Here is a 15,680-nt window from a genome sequence, read left to right on the forward strand (position 1 = left end):
GGAAAATTACATCTTTATTTGCACTGTTTTTTTTTTTCTGAGATGGAGTCTTACTCTGTTACCAGGCTAGACTGCAGTGGCGCAATCTCCGATCAGTGCAACCTCTGCCTCCCGGGTTCAAGCAATTCTTCTGCTTCAGCCTCCCGAGTAGCTGGGACTATAGGTGCCCATCACCACGTCTGGCTAATTTTTTATATAGGTGCCCACCACCACGTCTGGAAATTATTTGCACTAATTTCCAATTGCAATTTAGTGTTTAATTCATTTATGAATTTGGGCAACATACCACACTAGTATTAGCAGTACATGACTTTGTCAATAGAAATCTCAGATATTTTCATATTTCAGATGTTATAGATTTCTTGAAGTATCTAGTTACAAACCCGAGATAAGGCTAGTCTGTTTAGTGAATAGTATTAGACTTAACACTTCATTTTTAATCACAGACTAATTATTGAGAAGCAAAAACAAGTGTGATTGCAGAGGCCTAATATCATAAGGAGGCATGGTGGTCAAACAGTGGCAGTGAACTCATCTTGATCAGATAATTTGTCCATCTGCTCTTTTCTCCACTGTCTCGTAGAGCAGAATGGCCTTGAATGGCAAGCCATGCTAGCTGAAAAAGGTTTTTACCCATAAACTGCACCTTCAACTAACTGCTTTAGAGTATGTTTGCTATTTCTAGAATTCTTCTTATTGGAACCCAGCTTCTATTGTGGAAAATTTAAGTATAGTTTGCCCCCTATAGTTTTGGGTTTTGCATACTCTGATTCAACCAACTGCAGGTTCAAAATATTAAAAATAAAACCCCACAATAATAAAAAGAATACAATATTAGCAACTATTTGCATACTGTTCACACTGTATTAGGTATAAATAGTCTGGAGATGATTTAAAGTACACAGGAGGATGTGTGTAGATTATCTGCAAATAGTACATTGTTTTATAAGAGACTTATGCATTTGCAGATTGTAGTATCCAAGGGAGATCCTGGAACTAATCCCCCACACATGCCAAGGAATGACTGAAATTAGAATTTTCAAGAATGTACAACTTTCTACCATGGTAGTTTGTGTTGGTGTAAATCATGGAACATCAAATAATAAGACAAAATCCTCCAGATATAAGCACCAAATACTAGTCCTCTTGCTGTTTTGTGAGTTGACATGTTACCGGGGAGGACTCCAGATGAGAAATAACATTGGAATTTGTATTATCTCTGTGAGAGCCTCCCAATCGTAATTTGGCTTGGACAACAGGGATACTGTTTAATTCTGCTGCAATGTGATTAAGATCTTTCGAGTTTGATTTCTTCATCTTTTTAGTGGCCATTGATTTATGAGAACACATCTTTGGATACAAGTAACACTAACTGTAATATAGTAAATAATGATTAATCATGAAATACCAATATAGCTTTTAAAAAACACTATGTAGATGTAAAGTTGACACAAAAGCACATGGAAAACTTTAAACAGTATTAACTCTAAGATTAGGACAACTTTCTCTGAATCTCTCACTCCTGTGTATTTGACATAATGAGATGCTATATACCAAGAACTATGGCTCAGTTAAAAATGAAGAAGGTTCAAATACAGTGTGGTGAAAATGGTGAAGTCATTTTTATTTCAGTACTTGACAAAATACCCCATAAAATTCAAAACTTCTATCGTTATACAAAAATAGGTCTCTACAAGTGATATTATCTGTCTTCATCACCAGTAGAATATATTAGGCAGAAACATGTAACTTCAGTAGCCTTATAAGAAAAGTGCAGGACACCTCAAGCTACACATTCAGCAGTAATGTAATGTGTGAAAGTTTAATCTTTTCTTCACCCATTTGATAAATACACAAGGTTTATAATTTAATGTTTTAAATTAGCATTCCACAAATATACAGGTAATTCAATGATTATTGTGCATGAATACATACACAATGCTTATATATACAAATTCCAGTTTGTTTTCATGTGTTGGCAAGGGATTTGTATACAATCATAAGCTGTGTTGATATTGGTCCCATCGAATATTCACAATACAAAAGCACAAAAGAACCACTGATTTATAAAAGGAAATCTGTTTTAAATCACTTCAATTAATGATGTTTCAAAAGATTATCTTCTAATGCCAACATGAAAGTGAGTAGTTGAACCTATGAGAGAAAAACAGGAAATTCAAATTATTTCAAATTACAGTACTATTTGTGTCAGACCCACTAGAGTTCACACAAAGGGGATTACTATTATTCTCAATTTTTTTAAAGCCTTTTTTTCCCTTAAAATGTCTTCTTCATACTTAAACGGATTTCACCTGCCCCCCTACCCACAAATGGAGTCTTGGCTCTGTTGCCCAAGCTGGAATGCAGTGGTGTGATCTCGGCTCACTGCAACCTCTGCCTCCTGGGTTCAAGGGATTCTCCTGCCTCGCCTTTCTGAGTAGCTGGGATTACAGGCACATACCACCATGCCTGGCTAAGTTTTGTATTTTTTGTAGAGATAGGGTTTCACTGTGTTGGCCAGGCTGTTCTCGAACTGGCTGGTCTCAACTCCTGACCTTGTGATCTGCCCGCCTCAGCATTCCTGCCGCCCCCAGCCCATAAACTTAAACTGATTTTGAAGATAATTTGAATATATATTTAAAAATCACCATGACTGGGCTCTATAGCAAAATAGGTGAGACCAATGATTAGAGTTTCTTTAAAGTGCTCTCAAAGTTGAATGTTCTATACCTCATATATTTTTGAAAGTCTTTTGGTCTTCAAAATCCACATTTTGTGAAATTTGGGTGCTCAAAACAAGCCAAGGCAAACCAACAAAGAAACCTCAGCTATGATAATAAAAGTTTCCTACTACTACAAGTTGCTTGGGTTAAATGATTTCTTGAAGAGATACACTACTAAGTTAAAATAATATGTTATCAACCAATAGTTTATGAGACTAGTAGGAAAAAAGTGTCTTTAATAAAAGTAAAAGCAAAATATAAAAGTTGACTTAGAGCACAATCACTTAAACTAAAATGATTCAAAGTCTCTGAATGAGGAGTGAAGTGAAGTGAGATAGGGAAAAGAGGTTTTCCTTCCGGGAACAGGGTCCACCTTTATTTTAAAGTGTTCTTCGGTTTTGAACAAAGAAAAATAAAAGAATCTTTACAAAGTGTTTTAAATGGAATAGTTTTTTGGATGATACATAAAAGCACAATGTAGTAGCATGGATGATGGTTACATTAAGTGCTTCAGCAAGTGCTTCCTCCTTAACTCCACCTGATTCACATGCCTTACTGCTTTCTTTTTTTTTCTTCTTTGAGACAGGGTCTCGCTCTCCTACCCAGGCTGGAGTGCTGTGGTACGGCCTTACCACTTTCCACCATGCATTACTTAGGAACACGTTCTCCAATCAGGCTGTGTAGACTCAGAGAACCTTGCACATTGGTGCTTATCATGCATTTTGTGTCATCAATCCACTGAATAAAGATAGTAGGAAATCATGTCTGGGAGGAGTGGTATATGGGGTAATAAATCATATCTTCACTTAAATTATTTAAAGTCAATTTCTCTCTGCTGGTTACAAGAGTTTAAGCTTTGGCTAACTTGATAGCTCATGCATTAAAGTGGAAGCTTTGATTATCCTAATGATGAGTGTGAAGGAGTTTTAAAGAAAGGATAGCTGTGGGTCTAGCACTGTGGTGCTGCCAAGGTGTTGTTAAACTTAGAGCACCTGACTGTACAGTTCCAAGTCGTCTTTGCAGTGCCTCTAGCCGAGTGATATAATCTGTTAGGGCTCTGTCAGGATCATAATTCTGAAGCTGAGAACATGCTAAAGAACCAGGATTGAAATCAGCTGGAATGCCTGGGTACCTAAAGGATGAAAAATATGTACATGAATCAAGTTATCCCGAAATATGCATATATTTCTGCTTCCACTCCCTTCCCCCAAAAGGCACCTGTACACACATAATATATGTATACCCTCTGAGCTTGGGATGAGAAAGAACTCTTCAATGACTTCGAAGATGCTACTAAGTCAACATAAGAATGTCCAATACGATGCTTGTGGCAAAGGTCTCAACAAATTGGGTATGTATAAATAAATGCATCTTGTCATGAAGATTGTAGAGCTTTTCATAATGGCCAGAGACTACTTTTTCCAGCATCTAACAACTAAATAACACTTGGTCAGGTTTGCTATACCCTTGGAAATCAGTTACAAATCCAAACACTGGTTTTTACATTGAGCCTTAGATTATGTTAAAAAAAATTTTTTTTTTTTTTTTGAGACCAAGTCTCACTCTCAACTGGAGTGCAGTGGCACAGTCTCAGCTCACTGCAACTTCCACTTTCTAGGTTCAAGCGATTCTCCTGCCTCAGCCTCCCACGTATCTGGGATAACAGGCATGTGACACCATGCCCAGCTAATTTGTTTGTATTTTTAGTAGATACAGGGTTTCACCATGTTGGTCAGGCAGGTCTTGAACACCTGACCTCAAGTGATCCACCTGCCTCAGCCTCCCAAAGTTCTGGGATTACAGGTGTGAGCCACTGCGCCCAGTCAGATTATGTAAATTACATATGACAACGATGTCTATCTCAATGCAAAGAAGTCAAAGCCCTAAAAATGTACATTTTTCTCTGTTAAATGTGAATACATTTAAATTTAACTATTCCAGGCAGTTTTTCTCAAATTCTTACCTATTTTGAAATGGTAAAGGGGACCTAATATAGTCCAGATCTGATCTTGAGCGATACGTAGTATGTCTTGGTTCTCCATATAGTTCCAGCCCACCAGAAGAATGATAAAATGAGTCAGTCTTTTCTGCACCTAAAGTAACCCAAAATGTACCTTGTAAGGAAAAAAAAATTTCAAGCCCTTGCAACATTTCTACACAACAGGTAAGTGCTCAAAAGACTATTATGCCATATTTTAGCAACTCCTATTTATAGTCATTTTCTATTATTCTTGCTAAAGCAGAAACAGTACCAACAAAAATTTGGCTTTCAAATGTTATTTTGTTTACTTTCGAATATGAGTATTTCTGATATCTGGAACTATGTCTCAAAGAAAATTAGTTGGTATATTTTCTTTTTTAAAAATCTTAGCTATAAGCAGATGAGAGGTGAGGGGTGTCTGAGTGTGTGTGGTTTTGGGAAATGATGTGGACAAAAAATATTAGAGTACTGTAACCATTTCATTCTACTGACTTGAAATCAAGATTTGCTAACTTTTACCACAACACAACTCATCATGGTACAAATTTCAGCCATTTCAGTGTAACAATATTTCAAGTACTTTGTGTAGAGTACCAAATATACTTCCCCTTTCTCTTATGCTTAGCTCCTGGTAGAGGATGTAAAGGTGGTTTACTAAGGGGTGTTGTGTCTCTGTACCTCTGTGTGCTCTCCAGATTCAGACTTCATCTTTATTGCCAGAAATGTTCAAGCCCTAGTTTGTTTCTACTTCTAGGTATAGAGAGAAGGAGTTTTAACTGTTACCATTACTATACAACTTATTGGTAAACTCAGAAACCTGTTTGAATATGGTTAAATTATGAAAGCTTCATAATTCTTCCACAAGACTAACAGCAATCCTGTCTTGAACCAGTGCCTTAAATGCAGTTAAAAAGAGTATGGGCTCTGAAGCCAGACTGCTAGTGTTTCGTCCTGGTTCCATCACTTCCCTACTGGCCTTCTGGGGAAAATGACATGTGTTTTCCATGCCTCGTTTTTTCATCAATAAAGTGAGAACAGTAACAATTGTACTTACATCATAGGATTGAGAGAATACATGAAAAGAACATGGCCTGGTACAGACTAAGTTCTCCATGAAAATCAGCTACTATTACCCTCTTTCAAACAGTGAAGTTCCCTAGTTTTGGTAGTTAAAAGGGCTTTGTCTTTGGAAAACATTGCTTCCAGAATTCATTATTTGGAAAATTTTACACATGCAGTAATTTAGAGCAGCAGTCCCCAACCTTTTTGGCACCAGGGACCCGTTTCATGGAAGACAATTTTTTTACAGACCCAGAGGTGCTGGAATGATTTCTGGATGAAACTGTTCCACCTCAGATCATCAGGCGTTAGTTAGATTCTCATAAGAAGCATGCAACCTAGATCCCTCACATGTGCAGTTCACAATAGAGTTTGTGCTCCTATGAAAATCAAATGCTGTGGCTGATCTGACAGGACGTGGAGTTCGGGCAGTAATGTGAGGTCACACGCGGCTCACCTGATGCTACGTGGCCTGGTTCCTACAGGCCACAGACCAGTATGGGTCCATAGCCTGGGCCTTGGGGACCCCTGATTTAGAGAGTCATAAACATAAGAAAATACACTATTTTGACTTCACCTTGGTTCAGTCCGAAGCCATCTCTGTTAATATTGATGGAACCAGAACCTGTGACTCGATGCCACCGTCGAACCAAAAATTTCATTCTAAAAAAGATTCCAAGATAAAATTTCACAGCACATCTATAACGTAAATAGTATAAATATACACTTCCTAAAAAATCACATCATACATTTAAATATGAACATAGAACAAATGTCAAATTTCACGACTGCCTAATTAAACTGTGTCAATGCCCCCTGGCTTTGACAAAATCAACTGGGACAAAAGAACAGGAATTCAAGATCCCCTCATCCCCATCCCAAGAGGCATTAATGTTTCTTAAATTGTCGGCATCAGGCTTTAGGGATAAATGGGGTACAAGGAGATGGAAGACAAAAGTAGATGGGAAAAAAGTAGATAGGCAAAGAAAGGGTGAGAAGTAATGAAAAGAGATAAGAGTGAAGAACAAAGGGCAGATAAAATAGGAAGAGAACAAAAGACCCTTAAATTGATAATAAGAATGTGCTGGGAATGCTGCTAGGTGGGTGAGGCTCTTGTCCCTTTGATCAGCGACAAAAAAATATTGGTTTCAAAAGGAATGGGAGTGTTAGCTTCCTGAACCAGCCACCACAAGTTACCACCTGTGCCATCTTGGCCCAAGAAGCTTCTGGAGCACCAGTTTTGATGTCCAGTCAGTTCTAAGGCTCTGTCTTAGGAGGGTCAAAATATAATAAACATATAATCTTGGACAAGAAAAAGTGGAGCAGAGTGAAGTATGTCAATAACAACTTCTACATTGCTTTCATGAAGTTCCCTATATCCCTCTAATCAAAATTACTGGTTAACTCCTGTGACCTCCCATTTATGTATCTTCTATGTTCCCTACATATTAGTCTTCCCCATTAGAAAGTGAGCTGCCTTTAGGTATTTAGGGAGGAATTACATATTTTTTCATCAATGCATCTACCAGCACTTACCCTGGTTTACTCTATACAAGGTGAAGAAGGAAATGAAAGGTGAGAAAGAGTAAATGAAACCTGGGGACTACAATGTGTACTATCAGAAGCAAGGAGGGTCTAAGGCCCACAGTAAGATAAAACCCAAGCTCCTGTTTACGGATCCAGCACGAAGGAGACTTGGGAGACTGGGCTGGCTATCCCGGCTCTATTACTATGGGCTTTGTAACCTCTCCCTTCCTCAGTTTCCTCAAGTGTGAAAAGAGATTCTGGACTAGGTGACCTCATACAGCTTCCAGTTTAAAAACTGTCCCATATTTTTTGGAGGAAATGAAGGAAAAAAAGGATAAAACTGGCCGGGCGCGGTGGCTCAAGCCTGTAATCCCAGCACTTTGGGAGGCCGAGGCGGGTGGATCACGAGGTCAAGAGATCGAGACCATCCTGGTCAACATGGTGAAACCCCGTCTCTACTAAAAATACAAAAAACTAGCTGGGTGTTGCGGCGCGCGCCTGTAATCCCAGCTACTTGGGAGGCTGAGGCAGGAGAATTGCCTGAACCCAGGAGGCGGAGGTAGCGGTGAGCCGAGATTGCGCCATTGCACTCCAGCCTGGGTAACAAGAGCGAAACTCCGTCGCAAAAAAAAAAAAAAAAAAGGATAAAACTCCTTAAAGAAGCATCAGATGTGACCTGACAAAAAGAACTTTAAAAAGCAAAATTCCTTTAATATTCTGTCTGCCTTCTAAAAGGGCAGGGATGCATGGAGAAGCCTCTGTGTTTGTATGCATATGACCAGGTCAGAGACTGTAGTGGGCTAGGCCCTCAAAGTAGTTTGAGTCTTGGCTCCATGTCAATCACAGACAGAATGAATACCAGAGTTCTTAGCTTGGAACTACTAAATAAAGGACAACAAAAGCCCTAGCAAAATCCAATGCCCTAAAGGCTAACCTCTGATTTGAATGCAGTTAGGACAGAACTTTCCATATCTGGGCACCAAAAGTGGTTTATCTTAGCAATAAAGAAAATGATCGTATACCAGCCTAAGAAGTAATTTGTCAAGTATATTTTTAAATGTTATGATCTTTTATTTACATGTGTGAGCTTCTTCATGGGCTTATTCAGATTGTTTTCTAAAAGGCAACCCTGACTGGATAGGCCAGCTCTGAGCTACCAGCTGCCTGCATGTAGGAAGTCCCTTTTCATAGTCTATACATACCCTGCCAATATTCTTGCTAAATGAACGAAAACCTAGAAGAAAAAAAAGAGCAGCCATGCTTCAGTGATGGCAAATACCTCCTACTATACAAATACAGAGTATAACCAGCAAAGAAAAGAGGGAGAATTAAAAAGAACTAATCCTTTTATAGAATCTACTGGTAAAATGAATTTTCCTTCAAGTACTTTACCTGGAAATTGCAATGGATACTCTGACAGCCGATCGAAACCTGGTGAAGCCCTTTGGGTGATTGGTGATCACCTCTAGATCTGTGAAAGCTGGCTGTCCCCCCATCCGGGCAAGCAGGGCCAAGGTGGCATCTTCACATTCCTGGAACCCACCCAGTAACAGCAGCAGGTATTTCTTCTGGTAAATGAGAGCCTTTCGAAAGCTTTCTGCCCTCAAGTATTTACCATAAATTCTCTATATTTAAAGAAGAAAAGAACATAAAGACATCAAAAAACATTCAACCTATACTCTAGGGGAAAATTACCTAGATTTTAATAATTATCATCATCATAAGTAGTAGTAGTAGTAGTAAAATAGCAGGTATCCTATCATTGTTTTCTACTTTATTAGCAAAGTTGAACTTTAAGATAAATTAACTAATTTTTACACTTTTGCCTCTTAGTCAATGGAGTCTGAATACTAATAATATAGTAAGGCTTTTTGTTTCTTTTGGATTTTAGCCCTTATTCATCATATTAATTGCAAATATTTTTGTCATCCCATTTTCATCTTTTTTTTTTTTTAATTGTACAGAGATATTTTTACTAGGGTCACTAATCTAACTTTTAAAATGTTAATGCTTTCTATCCTTTTGAGTCATAAACTAGAACAAATGTTCCAAAATTTTTTCTTTTTGTTTTGAGTTTTATATTGACTGATTAAGGCAGTTTTAACAACATTCATTATTGGTCACTAGAGAGGCTTTTCAGAGGGCTTACCATTTTACAGAGTATGATGCTCTCACATTGACAGCGTAGAGCTTTTGTTACGAGTTGAAAAGATAACATTCTTTTGGTCTGTTAGGGATGAAACCAGGGGAAGTGGAACCATGAGCTCAGGATGCTCCCCACTGTGACCATAAACAGAGGTTAACCTGGGCCCAGTCCTGGGCATGGCTTTCCACAAACCTTCTGTGAACTGTATTCATGACGAAGACTGAATAAAGAGACCTAGAGACACAGCCTGAACACCACCTAATTTCTTTACTCTATTTAATTAATGTCAGTGAGAGATGAAGAAGGCAAAAACATAGAACCAGCTTTGATGTTAAGATGGGAGATGTCTCCTACCTTTAAAGTAACATGTTCAGAATCAGGGCTCAGAGTTTGAAGTAAAGAGTCATTTCTTAGTTCAGCTTTCAGTTTGTACACTTCAGCCTCTGCCCTTTTCAAAGATTTCTGGAGAGTCAATTTTTCTCTATTCCATTCTTCTTTTTCAGAGGCAATGATGGCTTCAATGTTGCCACCACCATTCAATGAAAACCTAGAAGACTGAAAAGACCACAGCCTACTTACATGATTTTTAAGAACAAGTCTCTGAAGAAAAGTCTGAGCTAAACATATTAAAAGATATCTCCATGATGATACAGTCTCAACTTTCTAACCCCACCTAGACAAAGTTCAAAGCCAATCTCAACTGATATTATGCATATACACTAACTCTAAGTACACAGTCCTTTGCTAAGTACATTAGTTTTACAATTAAGTCCTTGTGAAAGCCTCGCCATAGAGAAGGTTTAGCAGATTAGCAGAGCTTTGAACTAAAAAAGTCAAGAGACTTAACAGACCATTTGAGTCCAAATTTTGAGCCCATGCCTGAAGGAGTGTACTGGAGAACTGGGAAAAAACAAGCCAGTATGTACATAAGTGGATTTCTGTAAAAGGCACATAAATGTGTTATCATGTATTTAACTGTACACTTGTCTTACAGGTCTTTTCTTTTTCTTTTGAGATGCAGTCTCACTCTGTCACCCAGGCTGGAGTGCAGTGGTGTGATCTTGGCTCACTGCAACCTCCACCTTCCAAGTTCAAGTGATTCTCCTGCCTCAGCCTCCCGAGTATCTGGGATTATAGGCACACACCACCATGCCCAGCTAACTTTTGTAATTTTAGTAGAGACAGGGTTTCACCATGTTAGCCAGGATGGTCTCGATCTCCTGACCTTGTGATCTTTCTGCCTTGGCCTCCCAAAGTGCTGGGATTACAGGCATGAGCCACCACGCCCAGCCACAGGTCTTTTCTATTTTTCTATTGGGTGATTATGGAAACTAGCAATTAATTTTATATCTATTTTTAAATGGAAAAATTTTAAGTAAATTCTCAGAGTATCAGGGTGAAAGACATAATTTAACAGCATCTTTTACTTGAGTTGTGAACAAAATAACTGAAAAGTAGCTGAAGAGAAGAGTCAGGATCCACGTTTGAACATCTCAAATATCTGCTGTCGGTCCCTAGGTAGCAAGTATCTGGCTTTGGAGATAAATATAACTTGGTTTGACTATGACTTCAATTCAGTTTTCTCATGTATAAGGTGGATGTGGATTAGAGATTCTGAATGTATACAACCCAGATTTGAGTACAGAAATGGTTTCCAATAAATAACAGTAACTACTAATAATAGTAATATTGTTACTGTCATCCCTCTAAAATATTCTACAGATCCTACTAAGAATCATGTATGTGACAGTTTTACATTAACAGAATTAAAACTTGAAAGTAGATAGCAGAAATGGTAAGTATGTACTAATTCTCATATATGGAGATGCTAAAAATGGACATACATGATCTCTACCAGCTCCTGTCTGTCGATACCACCTGATCTGCTCTTCCAGCTTCATAACCATGTTCCTTAAGTCATTCTTCTCTTCAGTCAGTTGACTGATATGCCCTGTCAGTTCAGCATTTTGTCTCAGTAGTCTTTCAGTCAATGAGCCACAAGAAGTACTTGGGGACATCAAGCTGGGCTGGAAAAATAAAATGGTGTAAGATCACTTAACCACAAATGGATGTGAATGCTGCATATAAAGTCTGAACAGGCACTGAGAGCGGCAGATTTCATGAACTCATGCTTGAGTTGAGTCTTCAGTAATACGTAGATACTTACCAGGCAGAAAAGAGAAAGAAGGGCTTATTAAGTAGAAGGCACAAAGGCTTGAATGACCGTGTATTGCTTTCAGGGTGTTGTAAGTTGCCTGGTAAGTCTAGATTGCTTTACTTTATGGATAACAGACCGAAATGTAGGCAATGGAGTCATGAAAGGCTTGATGCAGAAGTATGACACAAAATTTACGTGTTGGAAAAATTCCTTTGGTAGTAACGTACAAAGCAGGGGAAATTAGGAAAGATACAATCTTTGTGTCAGGTAGACTTATCAGGAAGCTGTTTCAACAGCCAGGTAAGAAATGCTCAAAGCCTGAATGGAGGCAACGACTAAAGGACAGAGAGTAAAGGGTGTGTGGGAGAGGTATTTAGAAAGTAGGAGAGACAGGACTTAGTGACTGTCTAGACTTGCAGGTAAGGGTGAAGGAAAGTGGTCTGTGGTGACTTCCAGCTTTCTAAACTAGATGATAGCATGACTAGAAATGTGGGTCTGGAGCATGAAGGAGAAAGGGAAGATGGTGTTCAGTTTGGAATGTGCCTGTGAGGTTCCTAAGGGTCACTATGGGGTACATTTCCCCAAGGAAAAATGTCTAGCAACTAATTGAAAATATAAGCTGGGAACACAGGACAAAGGTCTAGACTAGAACCACAGTCCCTTAAAGATAAGCTCCATATGGGTGGTTTTAATTAGATTTGTTCATTGTATCTCCAGAACCTACCTGGCACATAGTAAGTGTTCAGTATAAGTATTTGTTTAATAAATAAGTCTAGTGAGAGCTCAGACTGTTGGACTGTGTGAGCTTTCATAGTTACAGGTTAGAGAAAAGAAAGAAGAGGGTAGGAAGAGGAACCACAAAGGCAACTGATGAAAGAAGCAGAAGAAATGCCAGAATACTGACATGACAGGCAAGGAAAGAGGGGGTTTTAAGAAAATAAAAGAGGTCAAAAGTATCAAATACTACCAAGAAGTCAAGAAAGGGGCTGAAAGGATTCACCAGATTAGTCAATTGTTTAGACACTGGTAGGAGTCTAGGGGTGTTTCATGGAGCAGAGAGGGTAGAAGCCCAATCACTCTTTCAGGAGGTTTGTCTCAATACACTAAAAGGTCAACATAATTATTCAGTAACAATAATGAAAACTAATTTCCCCTCTAAGCTTTTTCTTCTCTTGGGGGAAAGCAAGCATTATTATTCATATTTAAAATAATAGATACAATTGAAACTATAAAAAGTATAAAGAATATGCTGCAAGTTTCAAATGATTCACAGTTTCTATTAAATCTTTGCTCTCAATGCTTTAAAAATAACTTTAAAAAAGTATTACCTCTTCACCTTGCTGGCCAGTTAATTTCTGTAGTTGTAAAATAATTTCATCAATATTTTCCTGAACCCAAATGAAATCTTCATCATCTGCTGTTTCAAACTGTAGTCTTCAAGAAAGAGACAAAAAGTCAAAACATACCTTCTCAATTGGGGGTGTTTACTACCACAAACATTACAGAGCAGGCGACATTCTGCTTCACCTATCACTTCTCCCTTATATTCCATGCTCTCCTCTGTGGGTCAAAGTGTTAGGTAGTTGTTTTCAGATATATGAGTTCTGTTAAAGAATATCACCTCCTAATGTAAACATGCATTACCTTTAAAATTTCAATTCCACACCCTTGGCTAGCTGTCAGGGAGTCATGGGGTCTGCCCAGCCTAGGAATACTACTTTCCCAAAGATCAGGCAGAAAAGTCTAACCTCGTAGAGGCTTTCTGGGCTAGAACCTGTAGTTTTGAAGCTACACATTGAAGCTTTCGTCTGATCATTTCTAATTCATGATCACAGCCAGTTCCTCCTCCATTCATTTCAACCAATTTAGGGTAGTTTGATTCCTTTGTTTCTCCTTCTATTTTCTGTTGAAGAACCCAATTTCTAGTTCGATCACTGGTTAAGCTCCATGTGGCTGGCTGGCAATTTTGGACAGAATAAGAAAACAATAATTGTAAGTGAACAGTGCACGTCAGTCTTTCTTAAGGGAACATAATTATTGCTTATATCTAGTAAACTTCTATAGATTTCATTTTTAAATGATTTCCATATAGCTGTTTAAGTAATTTAATCCAATATAAACATTTAATGATCAAAGGGCTACAGTACTTTCTTTAAAAATATCTAAAAAGAAACTGTCAGTTTACCTCATTAAGATTCTGATACAGAATTCTTCTACTTTCTCGTTTTTCTTCTCTTTCTAGTTCTTGCTTCTGGAATTCCTGCATGATTCCTTGTAGTCGCTTTCCTTCAAGGTCTAACTTATAAACTTGTTGTCTTTTCTCTTCCAGCTGGCGCTGAAGATCTTCCACTTTGGATTGGAGCTCATGCATTTTTTTCTGTCCCTCAGTGTTGGCCTCTTGTTCTGTCTGCAGTGTTTTCCTATGAACCTGCCTATCTTTTTCCATTTGCTGTCGAGTTTGCAATGAATCCAGTTTATATTTTTCTGTCTCATTTAACAATTCTACTATACGACTGTGCTTTTCCTCTAGCTGTTTCTGCAGCTCTTTCAGTAGGTCCTCCGAGGGCAAGGATAGCCGAGGCTGCCCAGTACTATCATTGTTCTGCAGCTGTGCATGCAATTCCCGCTCCCTATCTAGGGTACTACTCATTTCCCGAATTCGAACTTTCTCAGATTCAAGAAGCACTTGAAGCTCTAAGTTTCGACTTTGTTCTTCAGACAACTGGGCATCATACAGCATTCTCTGTGATTCTATTTTTTGCTGGGATTCGTTCAGTAATTGTTTCTGTTGTTCCAAAAGTAGATTTAGCTGAAGATTCCTTTGTTTCTGACTCTCAAGTGAAAACTTCAGATCCTGGTATGAGAAAATCAAATTTAAGAACTTATGTTAACATTATTAAAAATACTTAGTCAGGAGCAGTGGCTCATGCCTGTAATCCCAGCACTTTGGGAGGCTGAGGTGGGCGGATCACCTGAGGTCAAGAGTTCAAGACCAGCCTGGCCAACACAGTGAAACCCATTTCTACTAAAAATACAAAAAATTAGCTACGTGCAGTGGTGCATGCCTGTTGTATCAGCTATGTGGGAGGCTGAGGGAGGAAAATTGCTTGAACCTGGGGGGTGGAGGTTGCAGTGAGCCAAGGTTGCACCACTGCCCTCCAGTATGGGCGACAGAGTGAGACTTCAACTTAAAAAACAAAACAAACTTTTAAAGTTACAACCATGCCTTTATTAAAACTATGCTGGTATTATTTGTATTAGAAAATAAAACTGATTATTTAGTTAGTTAACTTAAATGTTCAGTAGTGCATAATCAGGAAATATAAAAAGAAGGGTAAGATAATACTTTTCTGAAAAAATCTTAACCTCGCTAAGTAATATGAAACAGGGTACATTTCTTATAAGAATAATAACCTTTAAAAATATGCCTGTTTTGCCCGGGCATGGTGGCTTATGCCTGTAATCCCAGCACTTTGGGAGACTAAGGTGGGAGGATCATGAGGTCAGGAGATGGAGACCATCCTGGCCAACATGGTGAAACCCTGTCTCTACTAAGACTACAAAAATTAGCTGGGCGTGGTGGTGTGCACCTGTATCCCAGCTACCCAGGAGGCTAAGGCAGGAGAATCACTTGAACCCAGAGGCAAAGGTTATAGTGAGCCGCGATTGCACCACTGTACTCCAGGCTGGGTGACAGAGGAACACTCCATCTCGGGGGGCGGGGGGGGGGAACCAAAACTGTTCCTGGAGATCTTATGTTTTGATAAGATTCCTGTGCATATTAATAAATTTATATAGAATAATATAAATGTTGCTAATATAATGTGATAGGAGTTGTGAAAACCTTGTGTTTTGAAGTATCACATGCTAAAAATAATAGGGCTTATAAGGAAAGCAAGATTAGTGGCAAATAATTCAAAATATACATAAACTTTTCATGATTAAAAAATTATAACTGGTACCTGGGGAGATATCATATCCCTGCTGGGCAGAATTCTCTCTGCCTAGAAAATGCCACAGTGGACACTAAAAATAAAACATAGGGCAAAAATGCCAGCAACCCATTGTTTTTCAGCACAGTTAGTG

At 38.6% G+C, this 15,680-nt stretch overlaps 1 protein-coding gene across 18 annotated transcripts in view; it reads right to left on the reverse strand.

Moving 5' to 3' along the window:
• Positions 1–1,600: 1,600 nt before the first annotated feature.
• Positions 1,601–15,680, reverse strand: part of AKAP9 (A-kinase anchoring protein 9) — a 229,247-nt gene continuing 215,167 nt past the window's right edge. For all 18 annotated transcript variants that reach the window (XM_035254937.3, XM_009002492.5, XM_009002491.6 and 15 more), the window contains 10 exons: positions 13,780–14,448; positions 13,343–13,551; positions 12,923–13,028; positions 11,281–11,463; positions 9,791–9,991; positions 8,683–8,915; positions 6,341–6,426; positions 4,687–4,816; positions 3,716–3,855; positions 1,601–2,154 (listed from right to left, as the gene is read on the reverse strand). In XM_035254937.3, coding sequence (XP_035110828.3) covers positions 2,117–2,154; positions 3,716–3,855; positions 4,687–4,816; positions 6,341–6,426; positions 8,683–8,915; positions 9,791–9,991; positions 11,281–11,463; positions 12,923–13,028; positions 13,343–13,551; positions 13,780–14,448 — 1,995 coding nt within the window. In that variant the 3' untranslated portion in view covers positions 1,601–2,116. The remainder of the gene's footprint in view (positions 2,155–3,715; positions 3,856–4,686; positions 4,817–6,340; positions 6,427–8,682; positions 8,916–9,790; positions 9,992–11,280; positions 11,464–12,922; positions 13,029–13,342; positions 13,552–13,779; positions 14,449–15,680) is intronic.

The sequence above is a fragment of the Callithrix jacchus genome, chromosome 11 (genome assembly GCF_049354715.1).
Source record: "Callithrix jacchus isolate 240 chromosome 11, calJac240_pri, whole genome shotgun sequence".
Lineage (NCBI taxonomy): Eukaryota > Metazoa > Chordata > Mammalia > Primates > Cebidae > Callithrix > Callithrix jacchus.